At 46.9% G+C, this 27,717-nt stretch overlaps 1 protein-coding gene across 1 annotated transcript in view; it reads right to left on the reverse strand.

Moving 5' to 3' along the window:
* POU6F1 (POU class 6 homeobox 1) overlaps positions 1-27,717 on the reverse strand; it is a 199,786-nt gene that overhangs the window by 62,531 nt on the left and 109,538 nt on the right. The window contains 3 exon segments of the mRNA XM_029594952.1: positions 3,067-3,275; positions 18,161-18,374; positions 26,004-26,113. Coding sequence (XP_029450812.1) covers positions 3,067-3,275; positions 18,161-18,374; positions 26,004-26,113 — 533 coding nt within the window.

Raw genomic sequence — 27,717 nt, forward strand, 5'->3', positions numbered from 1 at the left:
TCTGCTCGCCTACCGGACCTTGGTGGATTCCAGCTCTGGGGGAAATTTCAAACAAGAATGATCATGTGATTCCAAATTCCTACCGTGCCCACAAATCTGCTCCTAGAGATCTCATCTGCCTTTGGAGATTCCCTTCCTGGACAGGTTACCAGGTCCACAGTGCCCCTCAAGTTGCACATTGGGTCCTCACATGCTGAGCTCATCAATTTCCATGTGCTATCCAGAGCCGTGAGCCCGGGTATCTTAGGCTTACTGTGGCTGCAGAAAAACTAGCCACAGTTTGATTGGTCCACGTCTGAACTTATGTGCTGGGGGCTGGATGTACCGGATCTTGTATGAAACCCGAAGACATGTCCTGTCTGATAGTCGTGGCCACCATCCTTCCGATGCCTCCAACTCTCTACTTGGAGTCCAGAGGAACGCAAACCTTTCCATCTTCAGGAAGATACACTTAAAATATTCTTTGGATAATTACAAGAACAGTTGGAACAAGAAAGATCCATGAGCCGCCGCCTTCATCTCCTGCCCAGACCCCCACTGCCTTTGCTTGCTGTCGTCTCCACACGGCGGAAGCAAATAGCCCAAAACCGCTGGCCTTCGATCGACGCCGTCACTGTCTTCTTCATGGCCGCTGCTGATTCCTGCACGGCTCAGGCTCCTTAGGCACACACAGAGGAAGATGGCAGCAGTACACTGATTTCTCTCGTGTTGGTTCCCTTTCCTGTTTTTTAATTTTTTTCTGCACTAAGGTCAAGCAAAAAGGGAAGGTGAGAGCTTACTCAACTGAGCCCTCAGATACTCCCGTTCAGGGACCAATTGAGTGCGTCGTCGACCAGGAGAGTGCCCAGTTCGATGCCTCTGTGAGTCTGCCTTGCAATGAGACGGTAGGGAAGGATTTACTACCATCCCCTGAGGACCTGGATTCTTCTTTGAGTCCAGAGGAGAAAGCTTGCTATCTCCAGCCGATGATATCACTCAGGCTGACACATCAAGGAGGACCCGGATGGAACCCACTGAAGTGGTGGCTTCCTGTGGTGCTGAGGAGATGACGTTCAGGCTGCTGGAGAATACCCATTCGGGGGCCCAAGAGATGTTTTTTTCAAGAAGGAGCCCATTTGCAGATTGCCTTAGGTGAGACTTTAGAGATTGTATTTTCCTTGACTAAACCACAAGTGTTTTCCCTGGAGCTGATTTGGCTGGCGATTGAAGGCCTTGGGATAACTTTGTCTCCCAGGTCACTACTAAGGTAAATAATTTGCAATGGAAGATGTTTGTGCTAAATGAGTAGTAATATGATATTTGATTAGAAATGTTTTATCTTTTATTTTCTTCGACTTTAATTTCTTTTACTCTTTTATTTTTTAAAATGTACCATTTGTATTTTATGTTTTTATTTGTAATGTTCGTTCAATTACTATGTATGGTTTTCTTGTAAACCGCTGTGATATTTATTGAATGACGGTATATAAAAATTTTTAAAATAAAAATAAAAAAATAAATAGTTCCACCTCACTTCAAGGCTCCATGCCTGCAACAGTATCAAGAGGATTCAAGCTCCACTCCCCTTCAAAAACTTTGGGAGGGAGCTCCAAACACCTAGATGCTCCTCCCTCAGATCCCTTCTGCCCTCTGGACTCACTCAGCCTTACCCTATCCAAAGTAGTGAAAACAGCAGATGAGGGGGAGGGGGCAGGAGTGATCCCTTCTCCCTCCATCAGTTGATATCAGCTGCCCTGATGCATTCCCCATGCAGGAAAGTGTTAGGTCGGCCAGCATCATTACAGCAAGTAAAGTAGGAGTGAGTGGGAATCACTCCTGCCCGCCAACCTGCCCCTTTCACTACTTCAGATAGGGCAGGCAGAGGGATTTGATGGGGAGGGGGGAGAGGAGAATCTGGAGGCTTGACGTTCACCTCAAAGCTTTCTGGATAGAAAGAAGGATGGCGGTATTGGGTCTCAGAGCCAACTGACACATCTGTGGGGATCTAAAGCCAGCGGGGGGGGGGGGGGGGTGTTCTCTTACTGGAGGTGGGAAGGAATGGGGGAGGCCGCAGAAGTCTTTTTACAGAAGGAGAGAGTGTCAAGCTGCCATTACCGTGGATGGAAACATACATGCAATGACAAAACCAACAAGTTAATCCGCACTGTGTTTGATAGTTAAACAAGCACGTTGAATCTTACATAGACCTTCATACCCATTGATACATTCGGCACTTTTACAAGTCTTTGCCTAAATCCTGTAATACAATGCTGCCTAAAGTTATGAGGAGCAGTCAAAGCTTGCAGTAAGTTTTTTTTTTTAATCTGGAATAGCTAGAGAATCAATTTCTGGGACATCTGAGTGGAAAAATAACGTGCTCAGTGAATACTTCTGCATTATTTGTTTTAGATCACAGTTGTGGAAATCTCCTGAAGCAGAACCACATTTCGATACAAGGTCCCATGTCGAGGTCTATAAAAGGGATTTTTGAAGAAAAAGGAAAACCAAGGGATCTAGAAAAGGGGTTTTTGAAGAAAAATTAAAAAAATTAAAAGGTAGTCGAGCTTTTATTTACATTGTGCACAACTGGATGGATATAATATATTGAAGGTCTAAAAATTGAAACTACAAGCACAAGACCGATGATTATATTGAAGATTTAGCCAAAGAGTTGTAAACGTACTGAACGTGTTAGCGGATATAAAGGTCTTTGTAAGTTTCAACATGCTTCTTTAAATATCAAATACAGTGCGCTGATTTATGTCTCTCTGATTCGGACTTTTGTTAGTAACATATACACATTACCAGTTGCAGTAAAATCAGATTAAAACAGTATTAACTAAAGGCTTAACATCCTTTAGAAAATACCATGTTAAAATGCTCTTTAGTACATATCAGGCAACAGAGCTTGGGTGAGGTGGGTAAGGGGAGAAGGCTGAACACCAACATCCAGGGCACCATAATTGTATTAGTTGTTAGCACCCCCTCCATCCCTTGCTGGCCAGTCAGGGCTATGCTATCTTCCACACAGCATGATAACAGCTGTTTTCCATGTCTGCAGGATGCAGTGGAAGTCCTTACTATGGCTGGGTTAAAGCTGAAACTTGTAGGCTGGACTGTTATTTGCGCCTGCATTTCTGCTGCCTTTGGGGTGGGTGCTGTCGCAGCAACAGGCTGAGGCTGCAGGGCTGGCTGGACTGATAGCGGTGTCTGAGGCGCCTGAAACACAGGTTGGGCTGGTAGGGCGGGAGCAGCCTGCACTGGAGTCTGAAGCGCCGTGCTCAGCACTGGAGATGCTGAAAACCAAGCACAGAAGAGAGACTTTCACTACAGACACCCAATTTTCCATTCTGACATTCCAATTTCATCTGTCGTGGATTAAAATAAATAACAACACACTATGAAAATTTGCATGAGCACAAATATGACTAAAAGAAGTATGTTATATAGAAGTTACAGACAGAAAAGCAAAGACAAATCAATATAACTAAAATATATATAAATAAATGCAACTCAACAAATAACTACATGCAACTAAAAAAAAAGTATATAAGAAAAAGCAAACCCTTTAATAATTAGCAAGCAGATACCTTTATTTTTGCATGTAAATATTCATACTGAAAGATTAATAAAATGTAGATTCACACTGGTTTTGAGTCAGATTATTAGAAGCAATAAGCTTAATAAATAAATTCTGAAAATACAAATGGGAAAGCATAAAAATAAATATCTGGAACACCAAATCATTTATTACCATTAATGTTTCAGATATTTGAAATGAATGAGGCTCAAGGCAGCTTACAACATGATTAGTATGCTGGCAAAATAAGTTCCTGCCCCTGAGAGCTTACAATCTAAGGGGTCTATTTACTAAGGAGGCATATTCAGTAAGCTGGCGAGTGGATGAGTTATCTGGTTAAAGTTAGCCAGATAATTTGTCCCACATGTTCAGTGTGATAAACATGCCACTGAATATATTCGTCCAATGTTATCTGGCTACATATAGCTGAATGACTTTAAAACCTAACTGGCTATGTCTGATTATAACCAGTAAAGTTATCCAGGCTCGTGTGGCTGGAAAATTTGCTATTTAACTGGATATCTTCAAGGCACTGTAAAGTGAAAAAAATTAAAAAAAAGATGTAAAGTGGGGCTTGCAGCTAGTTTCCCTCCTCCCCCACCAAATTTCATAAATTTGAATTGCTAGGCTGTGCACTTCCCACCCCCAAAGCCCTTCTAAATGTTAAAAAAAAAAAAAGATTACGGGCTCCGCAATTTGGACCCTCCCACCCTCTTTTCCAGTTCTTGTTTTATTTCAAATGCTTTTTATTGAACCATTTTCTTAGCCGTTACACTGCAACTATGCATAGACAGTGCAATAATACATTATAACATATATAACTCCCCCCCCCCCCCATATATGCATCTACCATAATCAGTTAAACAAAAGATACATATCACATAAAACAGGGCTCTGGGTACATGGGCTCTGATGCATCCCAGGCCTCCAAAGTATTATGGTAACCTTATATATCAACGTTCCACTTTATGCCCTCTCCTCCCCCCCCCCCCCCCCCCCCACTCCCTTTTAACACCCTAAGAGACCCAATCGGATAGTACAAACAGATACTGATCGGAGGACAGACTAAAAGTGAGAACACGTGGACAGTGTCCAATATCACAGATAATAAAGTAGGTGAACTATGTCCAAAAAGGGTCATTAAGTAGCAAACTTCTTGCTCTAGGCGACAGTGAATGAAGGTAGCCTCCCCGGATTTGAAAAAATAACCATCTACCTTTAAAGGATATTGGTGAGGCTCTGTTCTCATCCAGTTTTGTTTTTTTTTTAAATGGAAATTGGGCTACTTTCCCCTTTCACCCACCTACAATCCCTATGTCCCTTGCACCCCCCCCCCCCCATACCTCACCCCCACCCATACCCCCTGACCCTACAAACCCAATCAGCAGCGCTAGAAGTGTAAGCTACCCACAGTTTATGCTATTCCAGCAGTGCTCAGCATGTCAGAGGAGATTGGTGTGAAGCAAAGTCAGTGTCCTGAAACAAGTACCACGGGAACTGCAAGCAGTGGCACCCCCTGCAGGGCCAGGAGGGGGGGGGGGGTCTGCCAAGGAAGAAGGGGGATCACTTGAAGCTGCCTGTGGATCTTCTGAGATAGACGTCACCGCTCTGGGGAAGCCTTTCCGAAATTATCACTTGGAAAGCCCTTAATTCAACTTGTGCCACTGAATGTGAGTAAATGGATTTTGGAAGCGTACACTTAGAATAACATCGGACCTACCCTCCTGTGTCAGTGAGGTAAAATCCCTCAAGCGTTAAATGGGTAGGACTGGTTCTGAACCAGTTTTGAAACTGACTAATGTGGCTGGAAACATGTGTGATTTGTTTTACCATAAGCAGGAATCCCTCCCTCCCTGCTGGTCTCAATGCAAACGATAAGCTGGTGGAAAAAGCTATTGTAGACAGTTTACTCTCTAAATCAGAAGAGCAGGAAAAGAAAAGCTAAACTATTTGATGCAACTGGTCTGGAATAGATGTAAATAGGATATTTTCTATTACTGTCTAATATGTTATCTAACTCAAAATAAAGTGAATGCCTTGGAAAGAAACTGCATCAGTTTTTGTTGAGTAAGGTTACTCTTAGTGAATGATATTAGACTGTTTCCCAATGAAGGAGCTATCTTCTTGTATTTTTTATTCACTGACATAGAAAGTTATGTGACCGTGGTAGGCTACGATCATTCCCAAGGAAACCTGGCTGCATAATTGGCACCCAACAATATAGGGCTTCCTGCCATGTTTTGATGAAAGTAAAATAGTGAGTCATTCAGTAGAAGACAGTGATACTGAGTACGATTAATGTGACATCACCACCATAACAGCTACACTGCCAATGAGCATCTTTTAATTCTTGGAAAATTCACAAGGAGTAGGCCAAGCTCATGCCTCGTGACGTGAGGGTGCACATGGAGCTTTTATAAAGGGAGGGACTGTCCATGTGGGTGTGGGTAGAGAAGAAGTGATGAAAGAGGAGGATGAAAGAGCTACCATGGAGATACCGCAGCAAGGAAAGAATGACTGCATAAACTTTAGCGAGAAATCACCTTGACTATTCTTCTGAGGCACAGAAAGAAATATGTGTGAGAATAGGATTGTTGCGATTCCGGCCACTGTGCTCTCTCCCCTTCACTAAAGGACCCCGGTGAGCTCAGCTCCGAACTATTCTCCAGCATTCTCTGGCTCCTGTCCTCAGCCTGTGCTTCAGCCTCCATGCCAGCAGAGGACCTCCAGGAGCTCTATCCCCTAGCTATCCCAGCCCCCCTTGCCTGCCTGCACCATACCCAGACTCCTCCCCTACCTAATCCAGTTTACCTTCCCCTCAGTGCTTCGGCATTGAGTCCTTCTTGGCTCTCTGCTCTAGCCATCTCTGCCTTGCGGCTTTCTCAAGCCATTCCTAGCTTTGACTCATGACCTCCAAGCCTTCAGCCTTGTTTTGCCCTATCTCCTGGCCTTCTGATCCCACTTACCTTTGTCTTGCCTTGTAGCCATCTGGCCTTCTATTCCAAGCCTTGCTCTGTGGCCTTAGGGCCTACCCTAAGCCTCTCCTGACCCCTGGCCTAGCCCTGAGACTCCCAGGTGTCTTCTATGATTCTAGGCCTCTCTCTGTTCCCTGACTTGGCCTATCCCTGAGACTCCCTAGGTCCTCTTCCTAGCTTCTAGGTCTCTCTGCCTTACCTTTGCAAAAGGCAAAAACCTGTAAATTTCTCCCCCTCACCAGCTAAACTTCTCCCCAGTAACTTTTTACCGGGGTAGACGTTAGCAGGGTAGGAAGACGGGAGGGTATGGGGGTGTCCCAAGGGTGGGGCCAACATTTAGCTGGGCAACGCTGGTTTCGCTGGGCAACGCTGACAGAGAGTGCTGCCTAGCAGACTTAAAATAGGCAGCACTGAATTTATTGCCTAGCGTTGCTAAACTAAATTCCTGCTCCCCACGCTGCTGTGAATATGGACCTTTATACGTTATTCCTGTTTGCTACCTGTATCAGGGCAAGATGGTGGATCTCAGGGTGAAATCTATTGCAACAATGATAATACTGATTGTGTGGTTGGAAAAAAAAATCAACGTTTTCCTGTGTGAATGTTTTGGGGCTTGCCTTTTCACAGGATATGTGAATTAGCTAGAATTCTACTGTATAATTAGTATGATTTCTTTCATTGGCTACGTGATGCCATGGAACTCCCATCAGGGGCGCTGGGTGCTGGATTAAGTAAAGGATTTTATATGCTCATCTACCCTGGATGCTAGAGAACAAATGAAGAAGCAAACAAAAACTGACCTGGATAAGGAGAGATATCCTACAAGCAGCCTCGCTTTTCCAGCTAGCAATTGGATAAACCCTTTCAGTGTGAGTGAGAATAGCTGGGCAGATTGGATGGGTCAATTAGTCTTTTAATGTTGTCATACAGCATTTTACTATGTTATGTTAATATATTAGGTGGAGCTCTTTCATGTGAAAGATACTGAAAGGAGAACAAGTTATTGTCCACATCAGTTTGGTGGCTGAACATAAGAGCCAATACTTTTTCTATAAGTAGCACTATTGACTAATAATTAGAGATGAGGCAATGGGGTCTGAATTTCAGACACTGAAGAATGCTCTATTGCTGGGCTTCTGAAACTGTGGGTCAGGATCCCAAATGGAGTCACAAGTGGCTCACATAACAACGTTCCTCAGGCACAAGAAGCAGCAGCATTAGTAGTATAAGGCAGTGGCCCCACTCAAAGGAGTTTCTGTGGTAGCAGGAAGCCCTGAATGAGGAGTGGATCGGAGCTGCTGCAGGACGTGTGAGCTTGCACTGGTCTCACAGGCCCTGGGCTGATTTTCACTACTAACGCTGCTGCTGCTTGTAGATCACCGTCAGGCTTGGGTCCAGTCATGAGGAGAGAGGGCTGAGTGTGCGTCGGCTGGTGGAAATAACCATGGCTCTTCTAACTTCAACCGCCACTGAACCTACCCAAGAGAAAAATGTTGCCTCTGTCATCAGCCTGCCTTCTGTTCTCATGTGATGGGGCAAAGGTCGGACGATGCCATTTTCGAAGATGGCGTCAACTGGCCCGGAGCTAGGAGGAGCACCGGTCCAACCCTATATTACCAACGACCCTTCTTTTAGGTAGGGGGGAGCCCAGAGGTGGGTAGGTCTGCAGGGGGTCCCCCTAGACCACCAGGCCTTTTTTATGTAATGAGAGGGAGGAGGGAGAAAGGGGGAATTAGGCACCAAGTATTATGTGTATTTTAGGAAGGGGAGGACTGGGTGGAGCAGATGCCAAGTGTTAGGATCAGGAGAGATCGTGAAACCTTGGACCGACGGGAGGATGGTATTACCTTAGGAGGTGGCTCCTTAGGTTCCCCCGTCGGGTGGCGAGGCGGAACAAAAGATGGAACTGGCTGACCCTCGGCACTGAAGACTGAGACGGCTGTTTAGAGAGCGAAGAGTCATAACGTCGGAGTTGAGCCAACTGGATCTTCGCCACTGGAAGCCCGCGGTCCCCCCGGGAGGAGCCTGTAGGGACCCGGGCTGCTAGGACTTAGGTGAAATTTTGAGAGGTCGAGGAGTCGTGAGGTCGGTGCAAAGGCCAAAGTGGCAAAGATCCAGTTGGCCTTTGCACCGACCTCACGACTCCTCGACCTCTCAAAATTCCACCTAAGTCCTAGCGGCCCGGGTCCCTACAGGCTCCTCCCGGGGGGACCGCGGCCTTCCAGTGGCGAAGATCCAGTTGGCTCAACTCCGACGTTATGACTCTTCATTCTCTCAACAGCCGCCCTACGGTCCCAGCCACCCTACGGTCCCAGCCGCCCTACGGTCCCCCCGGGAGGAGCCCTACGGGCTCCTCCCGGGGGGACCCAGGCCGCTGGGACTTAGGTGGGCCCTTGGAGACGATGGTCCGGAAGAAGTCTGAGGTCGAGTACCAGAGGGTCGTCGCTTACCAGTCTGAGGTCACACCCGAAGAATCACCGTTAGCCAGTCTGAAGTCACACACCGAGGAATCACCAAGAAGACGCAGGAACCAGGAATCAGGAACTCGAGGAACCGAAGGACTCACCAAAGCAAGCAGACTCGAACAACAATGTTGCCAAGTCAAGGAGTGAGCGGAGGAAGTCGGCTTTTATACTTCCCTGTGCCTAGCCTACTAGGCACAGGTGAAGTCAATTTGGAGGATGAGGTCCCTTTAAATCCTGAAAGGGGGCGCAGCTTCGCACCTAGGGGAATGGCGGCCATCTTGGGTCCCGGGTGCAGAGCAGAACAGCCAGATGCCGCGAGGGAAGGCCTGGAGCGCCTCCCCTGCCGGCAGCCACCACAGGGGTCAGTGCCGAGGAGCGGGGATGACCAGGGCAGGGTTCTGGTGCCCTCCCTGACATTGCCGCGGCGGCCCTGATGCCGCAAGTCAGGTAGGGGATTGCGGCCATCTGCGGCCACAAGGCACAACACCAGGGGACGGTTTGAAGAGGGGATAATTTGTTGGGCTGACAGGGAAGAGTTTCTGACAAAGGGGAGGGGTTTGTGAAGAGTGTGTGCTTTTTTCTAAGTCAGCCGTGTTATTTTATTTGCATAGAATTAATTGTGCATTAGATACTTTGCATTCATTTGCAAAATTCATAAGAACATAAGACTTGCCATACTAGGTCCAAGGGGTGGATAGATTCTATGCTGCTTATCTCAAGGGCAAGATCTGGATTTCTGCAGCTGCACCTTAATAATGGTTTATGGACTTTTCCTTCAGGATCTTGACTAAACCATTTTTAAACGCAGCTACACTAACATTTTTCACCACTTCCTCTGGAAATGAATTCCAGACCTTAATTATGTGCTGAGTAAAAAAAAAAATCTCTTATTAGTGTACAACTTAATAACTTTATTGGGTGTCATTTAGTCTTTGTAATTTTTGAAAGAGTAAACAACTGATTCATGTTTACTCATTCTACATCACTCATTTTTCATAGACCTTTATAATATCTCCGCTCAGCCATCAGTTCTCCAAGCTGCCCGGTACACGACTGCAGGATCTACGTTGGTTCACCTGAAGCAAGGAAATAAACCTTTACCAGACTTAGAATTCAAGATGTTGGTGTCAGAATTACATTGGGACCCTAAATGCCTGAAGACCCTCTTCTTTGAAGGACTGAACTCCCGGTTGAAAGACGAGTTGGCAGCTCGCGAGATGCCTGAGACCTTGGCTGAATTAATGAAGTTGGCAACAAGGATTGATTGCCGACTTCGCGATAAAGTTCAAGAGGTCAAGAATCCCAGAAGACCACTTCAGGGAGAGATTTGTGCCAAGTCTGTACCCAGGCCGACACTCCAAGGGCCTGTTGCTGGTGAAGAAGAACCAATGAAATTAGGCCGCAGTCATTTGACTTCTAAAGAGAGACAAGTCCGAAAGAGGTTGGGACTATGCATGTATTGTGGACAAGCTGGTCATGCTGTACAAACATGCCCTATATGTCTGGGGAACTTGCAGACCTAAGTCCTGTGGGAGGATTCTTCTTAGGTCTAACTGCACCCTCTCCTCCACTCTCTCTTCCTGTATCCTTAATCTGCGGACCTTTAGAATACCAGACTCTTGCCTTAGTGGACTCTAGGGCAGGAGGCAATTTCATTTTGAAGCATCTAGTGGAACACTTGCGGATCCCCACCACTACCATGACGTCTTCGCTACTCCTATCTTCTATTCATGGGGAGCCCTTACCGGGTGAAGTAACCCTGCTCACCGAACCAGTGAACTTACGTACTGGTGCTCTTCATACAAAGACTATTTCCTTCTTTGTGCTAGAGAAGGCCATGCACCCTTTAGTACTGGGGCTACCGTGACTGCAGAAGCATATGTCTCAATTCACTGGGCCACTCTGGAGCTTTCACGTTGGGGTCCAGATTGCCATGGTAAATGTCTGATGGAGGTCTCTCCAATACCCTGCATGCCAACTACCCCATTGATGCCTGGGTTGCTGTCTCAATATGCATCTTTTCAAGATGTATTTTCCAAAGAAGCCGCAGACATACTACCTCCACACAGATCCTACAACTGTGCCATCAATTTGAAGCCTAACACAGAACCACCCAAAGGAAGGGTTTACCCTCTCTCCATAGTAGAAAATAAAGCTATGTCTGAGTACATACAGGAGAATCTTCAGAAAGGCTTCATAAGACCCTCCAAGTCTCCTGCCGGTGCAGACTTCTTCTTTGTGGGGAAGAAGGACGGAACATTACGTCCATGCATTGACTACAGAAGTCTAAACGAGATCACTGTGAAAGACCGCTATCCCTTACCACTCATCTCGGAGCTATTCGATAGACTACAGGGAGCCAAAATATTCTCTAATATAACTTAGTTCGCATCCGTTCTGGCGATGAATGGAAGACGGCTTTTAATACCCGGGATGGGCACTTTGAATACCTGGTGATGCCCTTCGGCCTGTGCAATGTCCCGGCTGTCTTCCAAAACATGATGAATGACATTCTGCATGATCTACTCTACAAATGTGTCGTTGTGTACTTAGACGACATCTTGATATTTTCCCAGGACCTGAATACCCATCTGGAAGATGTCAAAAGAGTGCTGCTAAGACTCTGCAAGAATCGCCTATACGCCAAGTTGTCTAAATGCAAATTCCACAAGGAATCAGTGCCTTTCTTAGGGTACATTGTTTCAAACAAAGGTTTCCAGATGGACCCACAGAAGCTTGAGAGCATTAAAAAATGGACACAACCCACTGGTCTAAAGGCTCTTAGATGATTTCTGGGATTTACCAACTACTACAAAACATTCATCAAGAATTACTCTTCACTAACTGTTCCGCTAACAGCAATGACTAAGAAAGGTGCCAACGTCGCCAATTGGTCTACAGAAGCTGTGACAGCATTTCAGAAACTGAAAGACGCCTTCTCGAGTAAGCCATGCCTCCGACATCCGGATCCAACCCGGCCCTTCATCGTAGAGGTCGATGCCTCGGATGTAGGTGTAGGGGCCATGCTAAGCCAGTCTAGTGACTCTAAGATCTTGCATCCATGTTCTTTTTTCTCCCGACGCTTCTCACCAGCGGAGAAGAACTACGGCATTGGGGATAACGAACTACTGGCAATAAAGATGGCGCTCGAAGATTGGCACCACTGGCGTGAAGGTGCACAACATCAGATCACTGTTTTCATGGATCACAAAAATCTGGAGTACCTCCGTCACGCTCAATGCCTAAACCATAGGCAGGCGAGATGGTCCCTGTTTTTTAACAGATTTGACTTTGTGCTGAAATACCACCCTGGAGATAAGAACATCAGCGCAGATGCCCTATCTCGCTCATTTCTCTCTGAGGACGTACCTGATGAACCCTAGCATATCATCGACCCGAAGAGAGTTATCCTGTCAGCTACACATCCGGTATCTACGGGCAAGACCATTGTACCTGGTAACCTAAGGAAAAAACTGTTAGCATGGGCTCATGATTCGAAAATGGCTGGACATCCTGGTCAACGAAAAACTCTGGCTAAACTACAGAAGTACTACTGGTGGCCCACCATGAAGGAAGACAAGTTCTCTTATGTTGCTTCTTGTTCCAATTGTCCCAGACAGAAACCTCTGTCTGGACGTCCGTGGGGCTTGCTTCATCCCTTGCCAGTACCAGATGAGCCCTGGACTCACATTGCTACAGACTTTGTGGTAGACTTACCACTTTCTGGAGATAACAATACCATCTGGGTTACAGTGGATCATTTTTCGAAGATGGCTCATTTCGTGGCTCTCCCTGGCTTGCCCTCAGCCATGGAGCTTGCAAAACATTTCATCACTCACATCTTTCGCCTACACGGCATGCCAAAGCACATCGTCTCTGACAGAGGAGCTCAATTTACAGCAAAGTTCTGGAAAGCTTTGTGTAAAAAGTTTGATATCTCTCTCAACTTCACCTCTGCATACCATCCTCAGTCGAACGGGCAAACTGAGAGAATGAATAGGACACTCAAACAGTTCATTTGAGCCTACGTTGGTTGACGTCAAAATGACTGGGCAGAACTGTTGCCCTTGGCTGAATTCGCCATCAACTCTCATCCAGCAACATCAACTGAATCTACACCATTTGAAGTGGTCTACGGACAACTACCATTACCATCCTTACCACTTCCACTTTCAGTGTCATCCCCGGCAGCTCAATCTACTGCTAAAGATATCCAACTAACTTGGAGTAAGACTAAAGAGATGCTCCAAAAAGCAGGACAAAAAGCAAAGAAAGGCTATGATGCTCACCACAGCAAGGCTGAATTCCAGCCTGGTGACAAAGTCTGGCTGTCAACAAAACATCTAAGACTCAAGCTACCATCAGCTCATTTTGCTCCACGCTTTGTTGGACCCTTTCCCATTCTCCGACGACTGGGTACTCTCACGTACAGTCTGAAATTTCCATCAGCGATGAAGATTCATAATGCATTCCATGTTTTGCTTCTGCAACTGCTAGTCTTTAGCGAGTTTTCCACCAAGACACCTGAACCTACATCTATTGATGCAGAAGACATCGAGTACAAGGTAGATGCCATCCTTGATGTGAGAAAGAGAGGCAGAGCATGGGAATACCTCCTGTCATGGGAGGGTTACGGACCTGAAGAAAACTCTTGGGAACCTTTGGCTAATATCATGGATAAAGAGATACTTCAGCAATACCATAGAACGCATCCTCAGAAACCAAGACCAGGTAGGAGATCTAGATGGGGCCCTTTGAAGGGGGGTATTGTTGCGTCCATCAGTCTCAGATGGCTTCAACCTTTGTGCCTCACCTTTCTCTCTGCTCTCCCCGCTACTCTTGGGAAGATGGCTACTGCCGCATCTGCATGCCGCTCTCTCCGGCGTCCCCGGAACGGCAATGGCAAAGCCTCACGTCATGTCTCTCCTAGGGTGCGCGTGCGCACGCCACCCATGTCTTTATCCACGTCATGGCGGGAACCCCGGGGGAGTCCCCCTTGAGTGACGTCACGCCATCCGGGTATTTAGCCTGCCCTTGTTTGTTAGCTAATCGAGTTAGCAAGGATTGTGAATGGACGGAAAGCCTCCGGTCTCAGCTACTCTGCCGCTTCCTTGCTGCCGCTGGAAGCTCTCTCTGCCCTTCGGGGTATTTCTCTAACCTGGGTACCCGCTCCTCGGGGGCCCTTTGCTTTCTTTCAGGTGCCTACCTGGGATCAGGTACTCGCTCCTCGAGGGCCTGTTCTCCCTGGCTCGGTGCCTGTATTCAACTACTTCTGCCTGCTGGGATCACCATCTATACAGCTACCAACTTAGTGAGTAATCTAACATTCTCAGTCTGTCTCATCTATAGCTCTACTGCACTGGGAACCTGCATCCGGATCTCCCTATACTATCTCTGTGAGACGGGGCCCCTCTGCCGAGGGTCCCTGGATTGCTACTTCTGGATCACCTCACTACTGCCACCTCTGGTGGTATACCTCAGCTGTATAATAAAAGACAAATCTCTGTCAGGTCGATACAGTAACGTGCGGTTGAAGATTTCCCGTCTGTAACGTGCTGGGAGCGCACAATACAGACGAGTAAGGCCATCCAGCGATACAGTCTCCAGTTTCACGCGTCCTTAGCGCTTCCTAAAATAGACACATAACCCTTTCCGCACCCAGCATGTAGATGATGTGTAAATGAACGAATTAGCTGTATAATGAAGGAATTAGCTATTCCCCTCCGATACTGTAACGGGCGCTGATATTATCTCCTTAGTAACCCGCTGTTTTGCCGCGGCCTTAACGTGTTAGTTTACTGCCTCCCCCTAGTAGGTGTTAGGACTGTGAGTCTTGTAGCAAACCCATCGACACCACTTAAAATACTGAAACACAATAAAACACAATAAAAAAAAAAGCGATACAGAGATGATCGAGAAAATGTAATGCTGTGGGACACATAAAAACCTGTCAGAAAAAAAAATAAAAAATTTTAAATACCTGTCGGAGGGCCGCGTGGGTCCAGGCGGGCGGCGGCGGCGGGAGCCGGGGAGCGAGTGGTCGCGTGTAAAATCTAGGCCGCGGGCGGGTGGGCGCCAGTTCCAAGCAGCGGCGGCGGGGGCGGGTGGACGCGCGATAGTCTCAGACGGGCGGTGGGATCCGGGCAGAGGGAGCCAGCGGCGAAAACGGCCTCCGGCTCCCTCTGCCTGGATGAATGCACGGCAGTGAAGGAATGGCCGTGCGATTTCAGCACTCAAGGCAGTCACATGCCGTGACTGCCTTGAGCGCTGTGTCACGTGACTACCGAAATCGCACGGGCATCCATTCCGGCGGGGGCCGTGCATTCATCCAGGCAGAGGCTCCCTCTGCCTGGATGAATGGCCGTGCGATTTCAGCGCTCATTGCCTTGAGCGCTGAAATCGCACGGCCATTCCTTCACTGCCGTGCATTCATCCAGGCAGGCCGGCTCCCTCTGCCTGGATGAATGGCCGTGCGATTTCAGCGCTCAAGGCAGTCACGGCATGTGACTGCCTTGAGCGCTGAAATCGCACGGAGAGGAGAGGGGAGAAGGGACGGAGGGGAGGATCGCACGGAGGAGAATTGCACGGAGAGGAGAAGGGAGAAGGGACTACCGTAGCAGGCCCGAGCCTTGCTACTTTTTCGTTTTTTTTTTTTTTGCTTCGGGAGGAGGGGACCGGACGGGGTTGCAGGACACCGGACGGGCTGCACCGGAGACCAGACGGGCTGGACCGGAGACCGGACGGGGCCAGGGCAGGTAAGCAGGGGCTGGGGGAAAGTTTGCTGAGCATCGGGGAACATCTGGTACCTGTCATTTCAAATGTCATTTGAAATGACATTTGAAATAACAGATACCAGCGCGGCCGTGAAGCGTTAGGCCCGCGAACCCAGGATACTGTATAGGCGCTCTATACAGTAAAATGGGTTGCGCGGTCCTAACGCTTGCCTAAGGCTTCGCAGCCGCGGCATGCATTTGCATGCAATTAGAAGAGAGTATCGGGCGCTAAGTGAAGAGAACTGTGCGTGCGGGGAGGAAGGGTGCGCCTGACACTGCCGCACTGTTTCTACCGCGGCCTTACAGTATCGAGCTGTGTGTTTGTGTGTCTCGAGTCAAGCCTAGTACTGTGGTTCCTCACGGGGCTCCTCCCATGGGTGTGGTCATCTCCATAGCACCCAAGAATCCACTCAAACACCTCAAAACCATAACAACCAGAACTGCACACAACACTCAAGATGAAGTTGCACCATGGATCGATACAGAGGCATTATGATATTCTCTGTTTTATTTTCCATTCCTTTCCTAATAATCCCTAGTATTCTATTTGCTTTCTTGGCTGCTGCTGCTGCACTCTGAGCAGAAGATTTCAACTTATTATCAATGATGACACCTAGATCTTTTTCCTAAATGGTGACTTCTAATATGGAACCTTGCATTGTGTAGCTATAATTTGGGTTACTCTTCCCTAATTGGCTAATTTTAAAAGGAACACGCATGTGCCCATAAATGTGTGTATCAGTGCAAAAGTGGAGATGCGCTGCAATTTTATATTGCGCGTACAAGTACACGCGTGTCATTTAAAATCCCACTGCCGCGTGTATGTGAACACGTAATCTTAAGAGGCGTGTATTTCCGCTAAAGCTTTAGCGGCCTTTACGCGTGTAGGCAGGCAGATTTTAAAACATTCTCGCGCGAGGGGAAAAACTGTTTTTCCAATTAGTCCACCAGTTTGTCCAATTGACATTGAGGTCTTCAAGACCCCTCTGGTTCTTCATCCTGTAAGCCCCCCACTTTACCCCAAACCTTCAGGCTGTGCTGAAAGCCCTAAAACCCGAGATCTACAGACTTGCTCCTCATCAGAACCCGCAGCAAAGTTACGCGGATAACACGCAGACGTGCGCCATGGTCAGCTTTTTTTAAAATTCAGAGTTGCGTGCATAAGTCTTAACCCCGCCCCGGAATGCCCATGCCCCGCCCCTTTTCCATCCCCTTATTCTTAACGCGCACATGGATATGTACACACATACTTTGCGGATTCTTAAAATTTGCGTTGCTCGCGTGTGGCCCGCGTAAGCGAGTGTGTGGCCGTTTTGCGCGAGCAACAATTTTAAAATCTACCTCTAAGTGAATCACTTTGCACTTGTTAAAACTGCATGCAAAGCAGCTAATTGCAACAAGGGCATATTTGGGGGTCTAAAAATCATGCAATATCACTGGAATATGTCCACATCGTCTGATAAACGCTGTTTAATGTGTGTTATAGCAATAGCGCAGCTTTGCAAATCTAGGCCTTAGCTGGGTATGTATTCAGACTTTGCCACTTATGATAGCCGAATAAGTTAGACCTGATCAACAGCAGGTCTAAAATTAGCTGGATAAGACTTAACCAGCTAACTAGACATTTTTATGGGGATATTCTGCAGCATAGCTGTGCTGCAGAATATCCCTTGTAAATTAACCAGGTAAGTCTTATCCAGCTAACTTCCTTAACCGGATATCTTTGAATATCCCCTAATGTTTTTTTTCTCTACCCTAATTCTGGCCCTGTAGCCACCCACTATTTAGGGTCCTAAATTTAGTGAAACTAGGATCCTAAATTTAGTCACTCAGCCCTAGTAAATTTTCAAAGGGGCTAATTTAGGAGCCTATCTCCCAAAGTTAAGCACCTATATTCTTTGAAAACTGATGTTATTGCTACTTAATCTTCGCACCTTGACTTGTTTGTTTAAACTTTTCCCAGTTTAAATAAATTCCTGGAAATATAAACCGTAGAAGTGCAATCCAACTTTTCTGTTTATTCTCAAAAGCTCTTGTACAACACGACTTTCAATCATTCTTAGGCTGCCCCAGGAAAGGATAAACCGGCAGACTAAACGGGCCTGGTGGTCTTTAACTGCAGTCTTATTTTACATTTCTGCATTTAATAAAAATTATCACAGCCTGCAAAGAATCCCCCTTGAAGGCAAATGCATTTCAGGACACAAACAATGAAACTGTCTAACAATGATAGTCATAACCTGGGATTTTGGACAGCAAAAAGAAAACACAGATTAGGTTTTTTTAAATCTCTACTAAGGATATTTCACACAATGGACTGACTTTCAACAGGTTGTAAAATAACTCCGCTGTGGCAGTGATGTCAGAAGGAGACGTGGGAGGTTTTACCTTGCAAATTGGCTAAAGAGAGTTTGAAAACTCCGGCAGTGGAAGGGGCGGCGGTCAATCCCGGCAGTGCAGCCACCGTCGCCGTGGGGAAGGTCCACATGGCCAGTCCCTGCTGCCCTGCCACGCTGATGGGGACGAGGAACGGCTGAGTGACCGCCCCAGCAGGAGCTACCACACCTGCCAGCACCGTGGCCAGGTTTTCCTGAGTCAAGACCTGCAGAAAGAGAGTTGGGGGGGGGTGGTTTGTTCTTCACTGAGCGGTTAACCGAGTGCAGCCCCCCTGCCGGCGAATGCATTAAAGCCCTGAAGAGAACCGAGGTGGGAAAAGGGGATCAAGCGAAAAGCTGTACGACAATCGTCCCAGGTAAGTTGCAGAGACCAGGCCTCGTGGGCAATTTTCGAAGGGAAAACTACGCAGGTGCCCGCAGGCTTTGCTTCTACAACTGAGGCGGGCAAAAAATGTGCAGGAAAACAACACATGCAGATCTGAAAATCAAATCTCTGCGCACTGTTTGCCTAAACCCATTCTCAGGAACGCTGCCCTTATTCCAGCTAAAAGTACGCATGCAGTGCAAGATGTTGCATTTTTAACTGGGGAGGGAGAGAATAGTGGGGTGGAGTACAATTTTCAGCCAAGTTAGTTGATCCAGGTAAATCACCATTTACCTACAGAAATGGCTTTAAAACTGTTCTCTTGGGAGGGGTAATTTTGAAGCATCCTGCACAAAAATGTCAGCAAAAGCATGCATGATTCCCAAAGTGGACCCATACACATAAGTCTGCTTTCCTAACATTTAGACAGATAGATTCAGAGCTAGTGGGTTATGCACCTCTACGGAGACGGAGCAAACTGTCATAGTATATATACTCCTGCAGTGACATCAGCCTGCCAGTATTCTCTGTCTCCAGCAGATGGTGGACGTGCATATCCCTACTGGGGATTGCTTCAGGTTTTAGAAGGAGAAATAAAAGGAAAGTTGTTCGCCCTGCTCTCCCTGTGGTGATACCAAATGGTCACTCCCTCAGCTGAGAATTCCTGAGGTGATTTCTGTGGTCCCTCCGATGAGTCCTTGGTCCAGTAGCTGGTTTTTCAGCCGGTGTGAACTTAGCTGATTGTACAGCTGAAAGAAAGCCGAACATGCCGGTGACGGATTATGCCCTCTCCCCCTGCAGCTGGAGACCGTCTCTGTACTCAGCCAGGAAGGGCTGAGCTCAGGTAAATTAAAAAAAAAAATTACAAAATTACAGAGACAGAGAAGGAGGGTTTGTTTAAGGGCTTCCCCTTCCCCGGTCTCCGTGCTCGGCACACCGTTCCGACGGTCGTCCCACTCCGAGGAAGGTTTAAGGACAGGGGCAGCCTGGCAGGTTAAGCAGTCTCTTTTGGCAAGGCCCGCTCCGAGGCTTTTCACTGTGTGCTGCTTGGTAGGCCGCAACGGCTTTTTCACACAATTTTGCCTGCACGTTCAGCTGCCCTCTACAGGACATCGATTCAGCCTGGGCGTCTAGTTGTGCATCCAGGTTTTGGACGCTTAGTTGAGCATTGGCACCCAGTTTAGATGCACGCTTATCCTGTGCCTACATTTTAGGCATACATTGTTGTACGCTTAGGTTCAGATGCCTAGCCTTGAGGCACCTAGTTTTAGGACGCCTAAATTTTGGATGCCTAAATTTTTTAAATGTATTAAAAAAACATAAAAATAAAAATAAATGGCGCCTATAGCTAAGAAACCTAAGCGTCTTGCCCTGTGCGCTGCCTGTCATAGTCGAGCGTCTCAGCCTGGCGTGCCCTCTAACTTGTGCCAGCATTGTTTAGAGGCTCATGGAGAATTATTTTCCTCTGATTTCACTAAGCCTGGTTCTTCCCAGCCTGATGAGATTCTGGGTAAAGATGTGTCAGGAGGGACGACTGAGATTGGAACTCCCTTAACTGGTTCATCAGCTGGGGATGGTAGCTCAGTGACCATAGCACAAGTGCCTTCTGGTTTTGGCATAGATCCTTCTGCCTTTTCTTGGGTAGAATTTTTTTCAAGGATTGAAATCTTTTCTTCAGGTGCAGTCCTCAACCCAGTCCAATCCCACCAGGAAAAAGCCACAGCACGGTACTGCTGTTAAATGCCAAAGTACTCCTAGATCAGCAGTAGGCCTTCCCGATAAGGATCCAGATGGCATGGATGACAAGGCCGATCCTAATTCTCTGGAAGATGGGGAAATTCCTCCGGGACTAGAACCGTATAGAACGATGTTGCGGTTCTTTCACAGAGATGAGCTGATTTCCCAGACTTTGAAGATGCTGAGAGATCTTGGGGTGGACTCCATGTCTGAGCCAAAGAAAAATCCCATTTTGGTTTCTTTCCATAAAGCCTTTTGTTTTTTCCCTGTTGTGGAGGCCATTCAAGAATTGATTGATCTTGAGTGGGGAGCCCTTTTAAGCCCAAATTAATAAAGGGGATGGAACAGCTCCCCTACGAGGAAAGACTAAAGAGGTTAGGACTGTTCAGCTTGGAGAGGAGATGGCTGAGGGGGGATATGATAAAGGTGTTTAAAATCATGAAAGGTCTAGAACGACTAGGGGGCACTCCATGAAGTTAGCATGTAGCACATTTAAAACTAATTGGAGAAAGTTCTTTTTCACTCAACGCACAATTAATCTCTGCAATTTGTTGCCGGGGGATTTGGTTAGTGCAGTTGGTGTAGCTGTGTTTAAAAAAGGTTTGGATAGGTTCTTGGAGGAGAAGTCCATTATCTGCTATTAATTAAGTTGACTTAGAAAATAGCCACTGCTATTACTACCATCAGTAGCATGGGATATACTTGGTTTTTGGGTACTTGCCAGGTACTTGTAGCCTGGATTGACCACTGTTGGAAACAGGATGCTGGGCTTGATGGACCCGTGGTCTGACCCAGTATGGCGTGTTCTTATGTTATAATTTCAAAGGGGGTTGAGGTTTGGAAGACCTGTACCCTTTGGATCCAGTGGTGAGAGAGCGTTTTCCGAAAGTGGATGTGCTGATCTGTGCAGTCTCCAAGCGAACGACTATCCTAGTAGAGAGAGGAGTGGCCTTGAAAGATGTACACGAAAGGAGGATTAAGACCATCCTTAAACAAGTATGTGAAGTGGTGGCAATGACTTAGATAGCTTCTTGTTCCCTGGTGGCTCGCTCTTGTTTACTTTTCTCTCAAGAGGTCGATGACTCTGGAGTGAATTCCACAGCAGTTATGGAACCAGTAGCTGCCTTTTTGGCTTATGCAGGTTGCGATTTGGTTCACACCTCTGCCAGATGGGTGACTTCGATAATAGTGGCTAGGCATCAGTTATGGCTGAGAAATTGGTTGGCTGATGCAACCTCTATGGCTAACCTTATGAAATTGCCCTGGGAAGGCTCGCTCTTGTTTGGAAGCAAGCTGGAGAAATTGGCCAGTAAGAGGGGTGAATCCCCAGTTCCTCGTTTGCAGGAGAACAAGAAGCAGACGCCGCACTCATTTACCATGAGACGTTGTGCAGGGGATCCAAGCATTTTCATCCCTATAGAGAAGCGTCCTTTCAGAGGCCTTGGCCTTTCAGTAGGTCTCACTCCTTCGTCCCAGACAGCCCAGATGGGGCGCGGACTTGGGTAGTGGGACCTCCTGAGCATCTCAATGAATATGTGCTGACCTACCCCCGAAAACAGAAATTAGGAGGTCAACTCTCTCTCTTTTATCAGAGGTGGTTTGAAATCACAACGGATCAGTGGGTCCTGGAAGTGATACGAGAAGGATATGCGCTGGAATTTCACAGTGTTCCTCGGGATGTGTTCATGATGTCTCCCTGCCACTCCCCACACAAGAAGCAGGTGGTGGAGTGTACGTTGTCAAGGCCCCTCAATCTGAGGGCTGTGGTTCTAGTGCCCACGTCTCAAGAAAATACAGGTCAATATTCCATTTATTTCATTGTGCCCAAGCAGGAGGGTTCCTTTCGTCTCATCCTAGGTCTCAAAGGGGTCAATCGTCATTTGCGGGTGACTCATTTTTGCATGGAAACTTTACACTCAGTGATAATGGCCATACAGTCAGGGGAATTTCTTATCTCTCTGGATCTATCCGAGGCTGTTGTGTCTGTTGTAATTTGACTTAAGTGGTGGACCCTAGTCGCAACAAGAGATGGCTCCTCCCACAGGGCGGGGCCCTGTGGGGACTTGCTACGATAGGCTGGCTCCCGCAGAAACAGAGACAGAGTAAAGCAAGTCTTTATTGTACAGCAGGCGATGGGTAAAGCCCGAGAAGCGGGCAGAGAACCTCAGCCCAGAGGAGAAAGGTCCCAGATGATGGATTCCGTCTGGAATCTGCAGCGCGGGTATCACAGGAGATGGAGAATCACCAGGTTCAGGAAAGGAGGTGGATTCGGTAGTGCTGCTAACTTTTAAATAGCCTCCCTTAGGTGACATCGTCAGAGAGGCTGGCTCAGGGTTTCCCGCCCTGAGCCCTTTAAAAGAGAAGAGGAGGTGCGGCCCTGCGCCTAAGAAGGTGGACTGCAGGACCCTGGAGAGCGGCATCCTTGCTGCTGACGACACAGACGCTATGCAGGCGCAGGAGCGGATCTCGATGTGGAGGCGGCTTCCTGCCGTGAAAGAGGGCTGGTAGCAGCTCCAGCCACCCTGAAACATCCACGGCAGCCTTCAGGCCATGACGAGGAGCCCCGGGATGGCCTCCTGGCCGGAGAAGAGGAGAAGGTCGGTGGCTCCTGCCGCAGGGAAGCCCCCGGCATCGGCAGTGGCCTCTGGCTGCGAAAATGGCAGGAGAGGAAAGATGAGATACCTCCCACGGTTCCGACCGCGGGAGAGATCGTAACAGAGGCCTATCTACATATTCCCATCCAACTAGAGCACCAATGTTTTCTACGATTCATGGTTTTGGGATGCAAGGTTTTCCTGAGGGACATTCATATTCAGAAGTTGGTGGCGCAGCTGCGTCTGTTGATGGATGCTATTTGCCCGACCATGTGGTTGTATCTACAAGTAACTGGTTTAATGGGGCGATCCTGGAAGTGGTACCGTGGGTAAGAGCACATATGTGTCCTCTCCAACATTCCTTGCTGTCTTGGTAGAATCCACAGTCTCAAGATTACTTGGTCTGGCTTCATCTGCCGATGGAAGTATCCTCCCAGCTACAGTGGTGGCTACGAATGAAAAATCTCAGAGGAGTTTCCCTAATTTCTCCAGATTGGCTAGTACTCACAGCAAATGTGAGTATCCATGGTTGTGGAGCTCACTGTCAGGAACTAACAGTGCAAGGGCACTGAAGTCCAGAAGAGTCTCTCTGGAACATCAATTGACCAGAGGCCAGGTTAGTCCAGCTGACATGTTTGCAATTCAAAGTCAGACTGCAGGGTTGAGTGGTCCAGAACATGTCGGCCAATGCGACGACAGTGGCTTACATCAATCAACAGTAAGGAACCAAGAGCCAGCAAGTGTCGCAGGAGATAGATCAGCTAATGGAATGGGTGGAAATCCATCTTCAGGAGATTTCGGCTTCGCACATTGCAGGAAAGAACAATGTAAGAGCAGACTTTCTCAGCAGGAGAATGAATATTGTAGAACAGGCATTTCAGCTGCTAGTGAATCGCTGGGGCCTTCTGTTTCTAGACCTCTCACAATGCAAAGGTTCCTCGAATCTTCAGACGCAGGAGAGATCCGAAGTCCTTGGGCACTGATGTTCTTGTGAAGGTCTGGCCGAAGGACAAGTTGCTGTAGACCTTTCCCCTGTAGTCCATATTGGGCAGAATAGTTCGGAGAGTTGAAAGCCACAGGGGGGATGGTGGTCTTGGTGGCACTGGATTGGCCCAGGAGACCATGGTATGCATATCTGCAAAGACTCCTGGTAGCCTCCCCCTTCCGTCTTCTGGCACACAGGAATCTGTTGCAGCAGGGACCTGTCCTTCACAAAGATCAGACTTGGTTTTGTCTTATGGTATGGCCCTTGAGAGGGCTCACTTTTTGAAGCGTGAATATTCTTCTGCGGTGATTGCCACCTTGCTAGGAGCATGAAAGTTCTCCGCTTCCTTAGAACTATGTGCGGATTTGGCGAGTGTTTGAGGCTTGGTGTGAAGATCAAGGAGTACTTCCTCATTCAGTTAGGATCCCACTCATTTTAAAGTTTTTGTAGGATGGGTTGAATAAAGGGTTGGCCCTTAATTACTTAAAGGTACAGGTAGCGGCTCTTGCCTGTTTCAGAGGCCATGTGAATGGCGAATCCTTGTTGTCTCATCCTGATGTGGCCCGTTTCTTGAGGGGAGTGAAACATCTTTGTCCTTCCTTGTGGTTACTGGTTCCTTTGTGGAGTCTTAATCTGATGTTGGATTTCTTGGCGGGTCATATATTTCGACCGCTGCGTAGCCTTTCATTGTGGTTACTGATCTTAAAAACGGTGTTTCTGGTGGCGATATGTTCTGCACATCTAATTTCCGAGCTGTAGGCCTTGTCTTGCCGGGAGCTGTTCCTTTTGGTGACTCCAGGCACGAACCAGCTGCATACTTTTCCTTCCTTCTTGCCTAAAGTGGTCTCAGATTTTTACTTGAATCAGTCTATTTCCTTGCCATCTCTGGATAGGGAAAGAGATGCGGAGGAATATCGCCTGTTGCAGCCCTTGGATGTCAAGAGACATGTCGTCTTCTGTCGATATCTGCTGAGCTGCAACATGATTCTCCTTACACACCTTTTCCAGGTATTATCATCTGGACGTGCAGGCCCAGGAGGATGCAGCCTTTGCAATTGCAATTTTGACTGGGCCGTGGAGAGCCTCCCTTCCTATTCGGGAGTAGCTTGGGTAAATCCCACTGGTTCTGAATCCATCTGTCTACATGCTAGTAAAGGAGAAATTACTACTTACCTGATAATTTCATTTTCCTTAATGTAGACACATGGATTCAGCTTTCCACCCTTGGCTGCTGAATGATTGTGTTAATGCTCCTCCTGTGTGGTTACGTGTTCCAGGGGATTACTGGTAAGTGTTCATTCAGTCCCTAGATTGGGGTTCATACATTTTTTGCGTGAGTTCAATGTTTCCTGTTGGTTGAGTACAGTAATGGTTGTCTGTTTTTAATCAAGTTTTTGTTAATCTATCCACATATGGCTTTTGAAGAGAATACTGGCAGGCTGATGTCACAGCAGGGGTATATATACTGTGATATCAGTTTGCTCTGTCTCCATCTGCTGGAATAGGTGCATAACCCACTGGTCCTGAATCCATCAGTCTACATTAAGGAAAACAAAATTATCAGGTAAGTATTAATTTCTTCTTTGCACCAAATCTACCCATACACACAACACTCACATCTGCTACTTAGTATGCGGAAACGTTTCCCCGAAAATTGCCAAGCACACATTTACATTTTCAAAAACCCTCCCTAACTCCACCCCCAGAAATGCCCCTGCTACATCTGGATAAATTTACATGCAAACAGCATATGCACACATAAGTTTACCCACATATCGGGGGGGGGGGGGGAGGGGAGGGGCAGTTTTTAAAAAGCCCAGTTCTGTGGGTAAAACATAATTTTACCCTCCCCAAGCTACATGCCAAAAGGACAACAAAGGTCTTTTTCTTCAACTAATACCAAGACAAGAGCTGTGGATATAGGAATGAAGATTCTTGATGACTACTCTTCAAGTTTACTGTTTTGAAAACAAAAGGGCAATGCCTGGGGAAGGAACCTTAGTAGTCCTGACAGCTTGCATCCTGAAATATCCATTTGTTTAATAAAACATTATTTCCTAACTACTTGATTATTCTTTTAATTCATTAAAAAAATATATATATATATCTATATCTACACATACACACAGAGAATGTGCCTTTCATTCCCACCTACCTGTGGTGTAGCCTGCATGGCCAGAGAAGTGAATGTCTGCTGTGGTTGGCTTGCTGCATGGCTGAAGATGGTTGGGACAGAAGTTGGGACAATTCCAGCTGATAACTTTACTTCAGGTCAAGACAAGAAGGAGACAAATTAAAAAAACAAAACAAAAAAAACAATCAAGAGAACCAGTTAAAGATGGTCCCAAGAAGAAAACAAGAAAAAAGGAAAGAGGTGAGAAAATAGGCAGAGAGAGAAACATAGAGCATAAATAAAACAGAGTTGCTTACCTGTAGCAGGTGTTCTCCGAGGACAGCAGGAAGTTAGTCCTCAAACATGAGGTTACATCATCAGATGGAGCCTGATGCAGAAAACTTATGTCAAAGTTTCTAGAAATGCCCCTGCAACATCTTTGACTAGGCACACTGAGCATGCCCAGCATTAGGGATATGCAGCAGGTTTTTTTTTTCGTTTTGTTTTCGGGTCCATTTCATGGGTAGAATGGGTCAGGACAGTCTTATTTTATTGTTTTTCAATTTCGGAATTAGTGCACCGGAACACTGGATGTTAGTGCATGCTAACTAGGACTTAACGCGTACTAACAAAGGTAGTGTGCACTAAATTGAGCATGCTCATTAGTGTTCTTTAGTGCGCACTAACTCCCAATAGTGTGTGCCAACTAGGAATTAGTGCGCACTAATGAATTTAGAGGCTGATTAAGACCCGTGGCAAAACAGGAGTTGGCGCTTTCACAGGATGTAAAAAAAATAAATAAATTATGGAAATGAATTGCAGCTAGCTAGGAGCTCAACTGGACACAAATCTGGACCCTTGTGCACTCTGAAAGGCGCCTAACTAATCATAGATCTCTGCTGCTCAGGGCGCCGATATAGGCGCTCCGCTGGTCACCTATTTGGCCGCTCGGTTGCAGCCAGATATAAGTGCTCAGTCGGGCACAAATGTGGACAATCAGGCACACAGAAAGGCACTTAGGTAATCACCCATCTGGACGCTCATGCCACCCATCCCCCAATAAACACCACCTCAGTGGGATCCTTGGCAACAGAAATAACTAACAAGAAGACAGCCAATGGAAATACAGATTCATACCTGTTGCCAATAAACTGCTCCCTTGAATGACAAATAACAGATATTAGTGCACTGTAATACAGAGTTACTGTGCACTAACGAGAATTACTGTACAATATGAAAAATAGGCAGGCAGCAGAGTACCTATATTGGCTCCCCAAGTGGCAAAGACTGATTTGTGATTAGTTAGGTGTCTTTCTGTGCGCACGAGCGTCCAGATTCGTGCCCAGGTGAGTGCTTTTCTAAGTGCACATGCATCTAAATTCGTGCTCATTACTGCGCAGTATGCACTAACAGGAATTACTGCGCACTAACAATTGTTAGTGTGCCGTAATACTGAGTTACTGCATACTAACGAGAATTACTGCACAGAACGAAAAATAGGCGGGCAACAGAGCACCTATATTGGCACCCTGAGCAGCAAAGATTGATTTGTGATTAGTTAGGTGCCTTTCTGGGCACACAAGCGTCCACATTCACACCCAGTTGAGGGCCTATCTAGGCACACAAGCATCTAAATTCGTGCTCATTAGTACGCAGTATACACTAACAGGAATTACTGTGCACTAACAGTTGTTAGTGTGCCATAATACAGAGTTACTGTGCACTAACGGGAATTACTGCACAGTATGCAATAACA

The sequence above is a fragment of the Rhinatrema bivittatum genome, chromosome 3 (assembly GCF_901001135.1).
Source record: "Rhinatrema bivittatum chromosome 3, aRhiBiv1.1, whole genome shotgun sequence".
NCBI classification, from domain to species: domain Eukaryota; kingdom Metazoa; phylum Chordata; class Amphibia; order Gymnophiona; family Rhinatrematidae; genus Rhinatrema; species Rhinatrema bivittatum.